At 32.6% G+C, this 13077-nt stretch overlaps 2 protein-coding genes across 5 annotated transcripts in view; both read left to right on the top strand.

Annotated features, from left to right (window-relative positions):
• The first annotated feature begins 2969 nt into the window (after positions 1 to 2969).
• Positions 2970 to 9914, top strand: LOC116003149 (putative cytochrome c oxidase subunit 6b-like). 3 transcript variants are annotated; one of them, XM_031243315.1, is made up of 5 exons: positions 2970 to 3137; positions 3623 to 3786; positions 8439 to 8521; positions 9515 to 9596; positions 9749 to 9898. In XM_031243315.1, exons 2-5 carry the CDS (start codon positions 3643 to 3645, stop codon positions 9788 to 9790), a joined length of 351 nt encoding a protein of 116 aa, XP_031099175.1. In that variant the 5' UTR covers positions 2970 to 3137; positions 3623 to 3642; the 3' UTR covers positions 9791 to 9898. The 3 variants fall into 3 exon arrangements, with proteins under 3 accessions (XP_031099175.1, XP_031099174.1, XP_031099176.1); XM_031243314.1 differs by lacking the exon at positions 2970 to 3137 and having other exon boundaries at positions 3146 to 3786; XM_031243316.1 differs by lacking the exons at positions 2970 to 3137; positions 9515 to 9596 and having other exon boundaries at positions 3146 to 3786; positions 9749 to 9914.
• A 2060-nt stretch (positions 9915 to 11974) lies between these two features.
• LOC116003098 (mitogen-activated protein kinase 3-like) overlaps positions 11975 to 13077 on the top strand; it is a 13784-nt gene continuing 12681 nt past the window's right edge. For both annotated transcript variants that reach the window (XM_031243272.1, XM_031243271.1), the window contains exon 1: positions 11975 to 12178. In XM_031243272.1, coding sequence (XP_031099132.1) covers positions 12173 to 12178 — 6 coding nt within the window. In that variant the 5' untranslated portion in view covers positions 11975 to 12172. The remainder of the gene's footprint in view (positions 12179 to 13077) is intronic.

Raw genomic sequence — 13077 nt, 5'->3', positions numbered from 1 at the left:
AATACAAATCATAAATATTGATATATAAAATGTCTAAAGTTTCAGCACCGGATGCATATATATATTTACACATTGACTATTAATTGGGCAATTATTTGCTCAAATTCAAATGATAACATCAGAAAGTATAATCGATCAAACTCAATTGTTCATTTGAACTATATAATATTCGATTTTATAATTTACATAATTGTATATCAATCTAAATATTCTTAACGTATTATAGTAAATCCATTCCGTGCAACGCACGGGCGAAAATACTAGTATTACAAATAGTACGTTTATGTTTAAGTTAACAATAATATTATACTAATGTATACATTTATATATATTCAAATAATTATAAGAATATAATTTTGATGGTCGTAGGTAACACGGATTTGTTTAATTTTAATTGTTTTCTTGAAAACTACATAAATGTGGTCAATTGAATTGGTAGGCAGCAACCTTCAGTAACGAGACACAATCTGGCTTTGGAGTTGTGTTAATTAACACATAGAGACAGTTCATTGCTGCCTTAAGCGGTAAGCTAAACGGAGGCCAAGATCCCTACGTGGCAGAAGGACATAATAAGTCAAGACGTTTCAGCAAGTGCCAGTGCTTTATTCTTTGTATACGGTTATGGTGGTACCGGCAAAATATTCTTATGGACAGCGTTGTCCTCTACATTGCATTCTAAAGGTTAGGTTGCTATTAATGTTGTATCAAGTGGTAAAGTTTCTTTGCTCTTACCAGGTGGACAGACTGCACTGCACATTCGAGGTTTGCAATACTGATATCAATAAATGAAAACTCCACTTGTAACGTTAAACAAGGGAGCCACTTAGCTAAATCGGTTACCAATACCAATTTAATAATTTGGGATGAAGCTCCTATGATGCACAAACATTGCTTTGAAGCGCTTGACCGAACCATGAGAGATCTTTTGCGATTTGTCAACCCATCGAGTGCCGAGAAAACCTTTGGTGGTAAAATTGTTTTTTTGGGTGGAGATTTTCGTCAAATATTACTTGTAGTTCCCAAAAGGCACACAACAAGATATTGTATCTTCATCCATAAATTCATCTTATCTTTAATTTAGAATAATTGTAAGGTGTTGAGATTGACAAAAAATCTCCATTTAAATAGGCTAGCCCTTAGAGTTGATACAAAAGTACTTGAAGATTTTGCTGATTGGATTGTTACTATTGGTGATGGTAAAATTTGTTGCCCGAATGATGGACATGCAAAGGTGGACATCCCACACGATATGTTACTACCCTCAAATGGTGACCTTGTTGCCACAATTGTGGAAAGTACATTTCCTATGTTTATGAATGGCAATTGCGGTCTAAGTTATCTCTAAGGTCATGCTCTAGTAGCACCAACACTTGATGTGGTTAATGCTATAAATGAAAACATGAGTGCATTGCATACTTCAGACATCAGGATATATCTAAGTTGTGACACTGTGTGCAGAGCTTATTCGAGCAATGGTATGCTTGTAGATATCCACACACTAGAGAGGATTATGTTTGCAGATTAAAGAAGAGTTTGTATGGTTTGAAGCAAGCTCCGAGGCAGTGGTACAAAAAGTTTACTTCTGTTATGAGTAAGCATGGGTACAAGAAGACCTCTTTAGACCACTGTGTTTTTGTGAACAAATATTCTGATGATGACTTTGTTATACTGCTGCTTTATGTTGATGATATGTTGATTGTTGGTCACAATGCCTCAAGAATTCAAGAGTTGAAACAAGAGTTGAGTAAGTCCTTTTCTATGAAGGACATGGGACCAGCAAAGCAAATTCTTGGGATGAAGATCATTCGTGACAGACAGAACAAGAAGCTGTGGTTATCTCAAGAGAAATACATTGAGAAAGTTCTCGAGAGATTTCATATGAATGAAACTAAGCCAGTCAGTACACCTCTTGATATGCATTTCAAGTTGTGTAAGAAGCAATGTCCTTCTAGTGAGAAGGAGAAGTATGCAAAGAGTTCCTTATTCTTCAGCTGTTGGTAGTTTGATGTATGCCATGGTATGTACGAGACCAGATATTGCTCATGCAGTGGGTGTTGTTAGCAGATTTCTCTCAAATCCAGGGAAAGAACATTGGGATGCTGTGAAGTGGGTTCTGAGATATCTTCGGGGTACTTCAAGTCTGAGTTTGTGTTTTGGTACAGGGAAACCTATTCTTACTGGGTATACTAATTCAGATATGGCCGGAGACATTGATACCAGAAAATCTACTTCAGGCTATCTGATTACCTATGCAGGGGGAGCGGTTTCATGGCAATCAAGGTTGCAAAAGTGTGTTGCTTTGTCTACCACTGAAGCTGAGTTCATAGCATCTGTTGAAGCCAGTAAAGAAATGCTATGGATGAAGAAGTTTGTTCAGGAGCTCGGGTTTATTCAAGACAGGTATGTACTCTACTGTGATAGTCAGAGTGCAGTTCATCTTGCAAAGAACTCCACGTTCCATTACAGGTCAAAACATATTGACATAAGATATCATTGGATTAGAGATATTTTGGAGTGCAAGATGCTTGAACTCAAAAAGATTCATACTGATGAAAATGGGTCAGACATGATGACTAAAGCGTTGCCAAGAGGAAAGTTTGAGGTCTGTTGCTCTATCGTCGGGATGGCGATATCTTCCACATAGTCGGGAGGGGGAGATTTGTTGGGTTGGGCTTCCCTCCTATTTGGTAAATAGCCCAAATTTGGACCATATTAATTTGAATCCACTATAATATATTATTAGTATTGTATGCTGATTTTGGTTAGCTTCAAGAGGAAGCATAGCATTTATTACAAATGCATTGGAATGAGAAATGGTTGGCAATTGTTGACTAAAAGGGAAATGGAATGGCTGTGGAGGCAGAGTGTGCATGACTTTTGTGGTATCATCAATGATTTCATTTTTGGCTTAGTCTTCATATTCCCATTTCTTTATTCTTTTTCGGCAGTAGAGAGAAACAGAGAGAGAGGCAGTAAACAAAAGCAAGAAAAACTATTTTTCTTCTTATTTTCCATTCGGCAGTTCAGCAGCAGGTGAAGGAGGGAACCATTAATTTTCTCTCTTCTTCCTTTTGGGCGCAGCTTTGCCGTGGAGTTTGCCTATCTCCTTGGGTACTATTTTCATCAAATATTTTGAGGTCAGCTTGTATTTATTCCAGGCATCTTTTGGATATTTTCGTACTACTTGTATTCATTTTTATCATATTCGTGGTAGTGGAATATTTTGAGTACGAGATATTATTATGTTTGGCCTGTGAATGTGAAAGAATGTTTTTGACCTATAGTTATTGTATTTGATGATTTATGGATGTATGGCTCATGTGGTAGCCTGAAACTTTGTACTCGAGATTTATTATAGTGGAAACTTTGTTGGTGATGGTCCCGTGGTTTTTCCCCGTTTTGAGGTTTTTCACGTAAATCTTGTGTTCATTGTGTTTGATATTTATTTTTGGGCTATTGTGTATTATCTCGTATTTGTGTACCGTTTCGGGTCTGTGATTTTAATTGTTACAAGCAGTGGGATTCTTCCCAACAAGGTCTTCCACTATGTTGTTTGGCATGCGGCAAGCTTGCTAGAAATTAAACTGGAAAGGAGTAATAATATTATTGAGAGTTGAGACAGGACGGCCAGGAGAATAGAAAATGTCGGCGGCGGCTCCGTTAGACCCACACGACAAGATGAGAGGTAGGGACGTTAACAAGGTTGCTAGAGGCGAGCAAGCCCCTCGCCCCGTCCACCAACCCGGCACCGTCTCAGCTCCTCCTCCTCCTTCTACGGACTCTAAGGTACGTTATCCATGAATATATAATAAAGAGTAATTCTACATCTACTTCCAATTCACATTCCTATGTTCTATTCCATATGAATTAGCATGTTTAGATTGCTCAATTTAATAGGGGTCATTATACTTATTCATTCTTTTTTTTTTTTTCATCTTCTAATCAAAATTAACATAAGTGGGAATAAAAGTTTGGAGTATGATTTTAAAAGGACATCTAGTATTTTTATATAATAAATGACTCAGAATAAATTAACTTGGTGGAGTGGACCGACCAAGGTCAGAGTCCCCAAGCTGAGCCCAGTGCCCAATTCCGATGATCTTAGATGAGACTTACTCCTATTTATACGGCTTACGTCCATTAACTCAGGGATTTTACACTATTAATTGGCCCCTAGTTTCTTTTTTTCTTTCTTTTCTTTTATCATGATTTCTTCTGTGAAACCAAGATGGGTAAGTGTTTTTCTTTTTGTTGCATTTTAATTATTTTCTTAAGGCCAGGTGAAGTTTTAATCTCTTTTAATTTGGGGTGAAAGTTTTTTATTTTTTTTTTCTAAAATCATGAATTAAATTATAGATCAGAGACTATAATTTTTACCATTTGACATAGTTATATATAAGTAATATAAGCAGGGTCGTCCTAATAAAAACTGGGGTCCTGTGCAATATCTTAAATTGGGCCTTTTTTTTTCAAGTAATTTGTATATGTAAATAATAGTTGTTCAAAAAGTTATTTTAAAAATTCTAAATATAAATTATTGTATAAAAGAATACATCTAAATTTTATCTATATTTTCTTTTTTTTGAAGATAAATTTTATCTATATTTTCTGAAATCAGAATTATTAAGTTATGTAAATTAAAAAAAAAACAAGAATTATTGTAAATAAAGATCAGAATTATTGTTTATTTGAGACATTATAGATTAATATATTTCAAATTTTAAGAATTATTGTATATTTTAGAAATTAGTGTTAGGGTCACACTTGTGTGAGACCGTCTCACGGATCCTTATTTGTGAGACGGGTTGGGTCGGGTCAAATCACCATGCAAATGTCATACTTATATGTGCAAATGTCATACTTATATGCTCAAATATAACACTAATCAAGAATATAATTTTTGTTACTTATANGAGAAAAAGTAATACATATTTCATAATAAGTAATGTTGACAAGTGCCCCTTACTTATAAGGGCAAATATAATACTTTTGAGAAAAAATGTAATACTTTTAAATTGAAATATAAAAGTATTGTATTTTCTCGTAAAAGTATTACATTTACCTTTATAAGTAACAAAAATTTTATTCCTGATTAGTATTACATTTGAGCATATAAGTATGACATTTGTGCATATAAGTGCTACATTTGCATCTTGTCCGACCCGACCCGACCCGTCTCATGGTGAGGCGGTTTCACACAAGTTTTTGCCTTAATGTTAATATACTTTGAAATTTAAGAATTATTATTATTATATTTCGAATTTCGAATTTTGAGAACTATTGGGTATTTTAAGAATTATTGTTATTACATTTTGAATTATTTTTAATTTTAGGAATTAATGTTAATGTAGTTTAATTTTGGGAATTTATTGAAAATTTTAAACAGTAAGTTAATATATTTTGAATTATTATATATATATATATATATGGTCATGTTCAGGTGTGGCCGCGTCTTCCCCCGTGCGGCCGTGCGGTTTACACCACTCAATGTTAAGAAATGCACCATTCAATATTAAGAAATGCACCACACAAATAACATTGAGTGGTGCATTTCATGCATTTCATATTAAGAAATGCATTTTCATCGTGGTGCATTTCGTAACATTGAGTGGTGCATTTCTTAACATTGAGTGATGTAAACCGCAGAGGACCGCACGGGAGGGCGCGACCACATTTAAATAGAAATATATATATATATATATATATATATATATATATATATATATATCTCTCTTCACTAGAGCACTAATCTTAGCCTTACAATTAGGGTGAATCTACGGTCCTAATTTTGTTTGTGATCAAAATAATCTAAATGCACGCCTTTACCTGTGCATTGGGTAATTGCTTTATTTAGGATTGTTGTTTACTCTAAGGGCATTTAGGTATTTTAGTTCCTCATTTGTAATTAGTAGCGTTGAGTTCAGGGCTTCTTTTTTGGTTGTTTGTTTACTGCTTAATTGCCTAATGCTCACACACTGTATACATATATGATATAATTTTTTTTTAACATGGAGCCCCCAATTTTTGGGGGCCCTGTGCATAGGCCCTGAGTAGATTTGCCCAGGGTCGGCCCTAAATATAAGTAGTTTTTTAAAAAAAAAATAGCGAAAGTTGGTCAATTTAGGATAATCAATTAATAAAAAAGTTTTATTATTACCTTAGATGAAGAAAGATGCTTTTGTCAATTTTTTTTTATTCATATAGCTTTTATCTTATGACGGTTTTGATTTCTCTGGATATAGTTTGGAACTGATGTGCGATAACACCGATTGTAATGTTATAGACTCAGGTCCACCTTGTAAGTTGGATCCGAGTCCATATTTACAATTTTAGAATTTTATTTTCACAATTTTAGAACTGTTTATAATTTTAGAACTTTATATTCACAATTTCACCAGAACTCTATATTCACAATTTCACCAAAACTCTATATTCAACCGTATAACACAATTTTTGAATCGATATAACAAAATTGTGAATATATTAGACTTCAAAAATTGTGAATATTGAGTAATGTACACAATTTTTGAATCTATATAATAAAATTGTGAATATTGAATAACTTAATTTTGTATATAGAGTTCTAAAATTGTGAATATAGAGTTCTAAAATTGTGATCATGGACCTGGACCCACCTTGCAAGGTGGGCTCACGTTCATAGCATAATTTGCCGCGATCACACTGAAATTTGTTTAAGTTAAAGGCCAAAAATTTTAACCTAATGGACTAATCCGATATTTAGTAGGCTAACATGATAGCCCAAATCACTTAAATTTACTTTTTGTTTTAGAGGTAATATGTAAGATCGTCTCACAGGTCTCAATTCGTGAGACAAAATATTGATTAACTGGTCAAATTTTTTATTAATGGATCCATTCTTTGACATCATTAATAAAAATCCGATCACATATTGAAACATGTGAGGCGGTCTTACACAAATTTTTGCATTGTTTTATGAGTAATATTGAATAAAATACATAGAAGTTTATGCGTAAGTTTGTCTTTTGTATTTTTTATTTAATTTTGAATAAAATTTTAATAAATATATTAATAATTTATTACAAAATAAGATATTTCATGAAAATAAATAATACGTAGTAAAAAGTTAAAAAAATTATAATTATTATATTATAGTATAAATATAATAATTATTTCTTGTTAGAATTAAGAAATAGAAGTTTGGATTAATTAAATAATATATAAATTTATATGTATTATTAGTGTAAATGTGCTAGTTCCGAACAATTTTTTCAATTCTCTTAGAAACTATAAATTAATACCTTTATAAATTAATAATGATGTGTTGTTCTATAAACACATTTTTTAAGAATTAATAAAGGTGTGATGTCTCTAATATGTCTTTGATTCTCTTATTTTATTTTAATATTTACATATAAAAATATTCATGCTTGCATTATATATATTTAAAAAAAATTGAGTACATATATATTTAATATTAATTACATATTTGCATTATATTTTTGAGTTGGAGTTTGAAAAAAGAGATTTAAATTTATTAAATAATGTTTAAATTTATATTTATTAATGTAAAATATGTTATTTTATTAAAAATGGAACTCTAGAATATTAATTTTAAAATGTTACAAATTTTTTGTTGAGCTAGCCTAATAATTTTAAAATGCTACAAATTTTTGTTGAGCCCTAATAAGCTTAACACCAATAGTTATAACATGGACCCGGGTTCATCTATCACAATTTATATAGTAAATGTTCAGAATTTACATATTGGATGTTCACAATTTAAATGGTGAACATTCAGTAGGTAAATTGTGAGCATTTAGTTGTGAACATTCAGTATATAAATTGTGAATATTTAGTATATAAATTTCGTATTTTGGACTAGAGTTACATAGTAATTTTATGCCTAATAGGACGATGTTTTAAGGTTAGGATGAAAATTTTTTAACTTCGACCAAAAAAAGGATCAAAATTTTTGAACTTTGACCCAAAACATTTTTAAGCCTGATGAATTGATGGAGATTTAGCATCTTAGATTTCTCTCCCATCAAGGGAGATCTAATGAATAGTATAAAACGATAAATTATAATTGTCTTTATATTAATTAACCAACTTTACAACCAAAGACTTTGTAGTCTACTGACACTCAGTTAGTCAGTTTACACTCCCACAAAGTAGCTATGAACAGAAAATTAACCAACTCTACCCATATTATTGGGAGAACCTAACAAATTAGGAGGAATTTTAATTTTTTGGTTGAGGGACCAAAACTCATACCTCATAAAAATTGGGAAGTCAATATTGTTCTGACATATTTTATTTGAATATTGAAGAATTGGAATCCCTATCTATTTCGTATAAACATGGTGGCAAAAAATTGCTATTTTCATTTTTTTCCTTATTGAAACATTAGTTAATTGATCACCACTAATTCTTTTATTGGAAAAATAAAAATGCAGCTGGATGCTGGGAAGGAAGCATCGGCAAATGCAATTGGTGAGAGGATACGCCATTGTTACATTCAATTTCTGGAGTACAAAAGGTATGTACGTGTGTATGTAGTGATCAAAATATTTACCCACACACCATATACCTTGCATTTCATATATCAAAATATTTACCCACACACCATATACCTTGCATTTCATATTCTTCTCAAGGACCGCCATTTGATTCATTGTAACAAACAAGTGAAATTTGTTACCACCACAAATAGAGTCACACTTGTTTGAAATCGTCTCATAGATTCGGATCTGAACATTAAAAGATAAAAATAAAAAGTACATGAGTATTTATGAAATTTTTGGTATTGTAAAACTTGATAGAGATAGAGAAAAATTTTGTATGTTTACAGAGGGGAAAAAGGCTGTTGAGAAAGTTGAAAATTTTGGCGTTAGAGTGTCGGATTTTAACTATTTATATTTGTAAGAGAAATATACAAAAGTTCTAATTTAATTGATAGAGTCTAAAAACATAGATGAAAATAAACAAAATAAAACAAGTAAATGAGTTTTTCCGAAAATGGTCTCTATTTTTTGTGAAAAACAAATCTAAAAAAATTATAATTTAATAGTCTAAAAACAAAAATAAAAATAAAAATAATGAAATAAACAAAAGAGTTTTTTTTTTTTTCAAAATGGTCCATCGACTATTGTTGAGTGTATTAGCTACAAAATATATGAATGGATCAAAATGTCTTCCATTTTAGTGCCGATAAATAAAATACTTAACAAAGGACTGAATTGAGTGGATTTTTTAAAGTTTGGGACTACATTTTGTGCAATTCAAAGTCAAAATACAAAATTGAGAATTAGGAATAGTCGATGGATTATTTTGAAAAAAAAATCCTTTATATACTAATATTATAAAAATTTAAATTTAAATAACTTCAGTTAAACTCCGTTAATCAAATCAGACATATAAAAATATAAAAAGAGGCAGAGGGGATCGAAGTAGCTTTTAGCTCTCATATCATGCTTGATTTGTTGTACTCCATTCTTGAAGTAGTTGTTGACATGAGAAATAATTAAACCAGGTGCATTCAAGAGAAGGGTAAGGATGGTGATGAGTGTGAGAAGATTGGAAAAGAGTATACATCCCATTGTCCTTCCCAATGGGTAAAATGTCACTGTCACTCATTTCCTCTTCAATTAATAGCCAACTAAAGATTTGTGTACAATTTGAACTTTTCAAACCCTAGTATAGGAGTTAGGATTGAATGCTTGAGAATTTTATTACACTTAAATGATTTCTAATTTTCTTTCCTCAGATTGAGAAGTGGCACGAAGAGAGAGATCAGCATGGGAGGTGATATATATACTAGCATGATACTTGCGCGATGCACGGACTAAAAATATTATAAATATTATTGTTATTTTAAGATGGTAAGAATTATTGTTGTTATGAAAATAAATTTTGTATGAAAGATGTATGGTTATTTAGATATATAAGTTTTTTAGATATAATAAAAATTGGCACACATAAATGCAATATAATTCATATGCAATGAACATGTTTCTTAAAAGTCATAAGTTATGCGATGAACATGTTTCTTAAAAGTCATAAGTTATGCGATGAACATGTTTCTTAAAAGCTCAATACAAAATATTTAAAAATAACAAATCATTTAAAACTTCATGGTTCTATTTGAGTTATTACTAACTAATATTTTGAGACCTTTTGGATTATTCATTTAAAACTTCATGGTTCTATTTGAGTTATTACTAACTAATATTTTGAGACCTTTTGGATTGCTGATTCGAAAAGTAAAGTAGCAACGTACAATTAATTATGTACAAATATTAGTTCTTTTAGTAACAATTCCACATGTATGTGATAGTGTTCGACTTTAATTTTTATTAACAGTCATTGCATATGATAATATCAGAGAGAATTGTCTTCTTTGAAATTTGAATGATAGTCTTGAATCAGACGGCGCCACAGGCATGCGAGGAATCAAGACTAGTTCCTTCATTGTCACTAGATATTATCTTGATTTCAATAGCATGATTTGCTAATTTGGTGATAATCAATTTAGTTTCATTGTATAAATCAAGTGAATGAACCTGGAGGGTGTGGTTGAGTAGAAGGGACTCATTCATCCTTAACCAAAGGTCAAGGGTTCGATCCTTGGCTTTGGGTATGGAACAGCCTTAAATCTTCAGGCCAGCTGTCCCACCCAATAGAGGTGCCTACAATCCAGCGAGGGGTTAATGAATGGTTTGGTGCATCTGCTTATATATTCATTTATAGAGTAGACCACATCCAGTGGTGCTAGTATATCACGACCTTGACCTTGTAGATAACTGGGACCAAAATTGTCACTACATAGGAAATGTACTTTTGTACAATTTTAGCACTAGGGCCATCGGTGCAGGGAATAACATTCCATGTGGGACGTCAACCTCTACATAACCATCATTCGGCCCGATAGAAATAATCCAATCAGCAAAATCTTCCTATGATTTTACATCAACTCAAGTGCTACCCTATTTAAATAGATTTTTTGGTCAACCTCAACACCTTACAACTATCTCAAAGATAAGACAAATTTATGGATGATGCTAAAATATCTTGTCTTGTACTTTTGGGCACTACTGACAATATTTGACGATAATCACCACCTAACAAAACAATATCGAAAGTTCTTCCTGCACTGCAGGGTTTACAAAGCGCAAACAATCTCTAATCGTTTGATCCAGCGCTTCAAAGCGATATTTGTGCATCATAGGAGCTTCATCTCAAATTATTAAACTAGTTTTGATAACCAACTCGGTTAATTGGCTACCTTGTTTAATGTTACATACATTAACTCTTCATTTGTTGATATTAGTATTGCGAACCTCGAGTGTGCAGTTCATCGACCTGGTAATAACAAAGAAGCTATACCACTTTATGTAACATTGATAACAAGCTCACCTTTAGACAGCTAGAGGACAATGCCCTCCATAAGAATGTTTTGTCAGTACCACAGTAATTGTAAACAAAAAACAGACCACTGCTACATGATCTAATGTGGCACCTCGATATTTTAAAACAATATTATCTAATAAAATATTCTCAAAATTAAAATTATTTTTTAATTCTAAATATTTTAGCCCGAATACTTTCAAAACAAATTATTTGCTCCTAAATTTTAAATAAACTATTTTATGACTCATAATCTTTCTATTTAAAATTAAATCTATCTGCGGCGAACCTGTCAAAATCATTTTATAACTATCAAACTTCCTAAACCCAATAATTTTCTTGAGCGTAAAAGTATTCCTAACCTAGTTTTATTTTAGCCCAAGTCCAAGATAAAAAGCCCAACTTCCTAAACCCTAAATATATAAATATGTATGCATTGTTAGACTCCATATTCTCCCTCATTTTGTTTTCTTTTAGCAGATTTCTCTACTTCTGTACACCTCACGATTCTCTCTCTCTCTCTCTCTTTGCTTCTTCATAAGCTTCATCTTCTTCATAAATCTTAGCTCCAAATGGTAAGATTTCTTCTCCCATTATCTCCTTCCATTCCTCTATTAATTTGTTCTTAGACATAGGTAACTAACAATGTATTTATACGGGTATTGTTGGGTTGTTTATGTGGTTGTTTGAGGAATGAGTGTGGATGTGCTTGACTTGAGAGAACGACAAAGGAAGGGTTGTAGAAAGCAAGCTTGATAGTGGATTCTTACTTGAGGTTTTGGCTATGAAGGTAAGGTTTCATGGATGTCTAAAACTATTTTTGCCCTAGGTTTGAATTTTGTGAATGTTTTGATAAATAGACTATGTTTCTATATACAAAATTTGGGGTGTTACATCAAACGTCTTGAATTACTATATCATATAATGGATCTCAGCGTTGCATTATGCTTTCTTCGCAATGAGTCACTCATCATTTGACTATTGTAAGTCAATCACACTTAACAATAGAGTTCTTTGACTATCTGATTGTCAATCCTACTTAAAATCAATTGGTGGCAAGTAGGTGAACATTAACTATTTAACCACATCCCTCCATGGTAAGCCACAATGACACGTCTCGAATCAAGTAGGGACTGAACTCGGCCACCCTGTTGACGCCCAACAATCCCCTCCCAGCACCTGCCACAAGCTTTGATCACAAAGCCCAGCAACATCCCTGACTCAATCCTTAGCCCACTAATTTCCCTCCCGGGACTAGACTTGGCCTAACCTACACCTACATCCTATTTGGGACGGGACTCGGCTTTAATCTCATTATCGATTCGAAATTGTGACCTCGACTCGAATATCAATTGATGAATCTCAACGCTTCACTATGCTTACTTCCTAGTGGGTCACCCATCATGTGACTGTAATAATTATTGCTGGTTTTGTGATCTGGGGGTAGTCATTCGGCGGGCCAACATAACCGATCGATGAAAACTTAATAATAAAATATAAATAAGTGGAAAAAATAGACGAGACAAGAATTTTAATGTGGAAACCGAAAGGTGAAAACCACATGTCTTTTTGGGCGGTGACAAGCCGAAATTCACTATTTTGATAGATAATTTGTACATGTAATATTGTAGAGATGAAGTTGTCGGTCTCTAGAATGATGGAGCCCCCCCCCCCCCCCCCCCCCCCCCC

Source organism: Ipomoea triloba, chromosome 13, assembly GCF_003576645.1.
Source record: "Ipomoea triloba cultivar NCNSP0323 chromosome 13, ASM357664v1".
Taxonomy (NCBI): Eukaryota; Viridiplantae; Streptophyta; class Magnoliopsida; order Solanales; family Convolvulaceae; genus Ipomoea; species Ipomoea triloba.
This window is presented reverse-complemented; position numbering and strand designations above follow the sequence as displayed.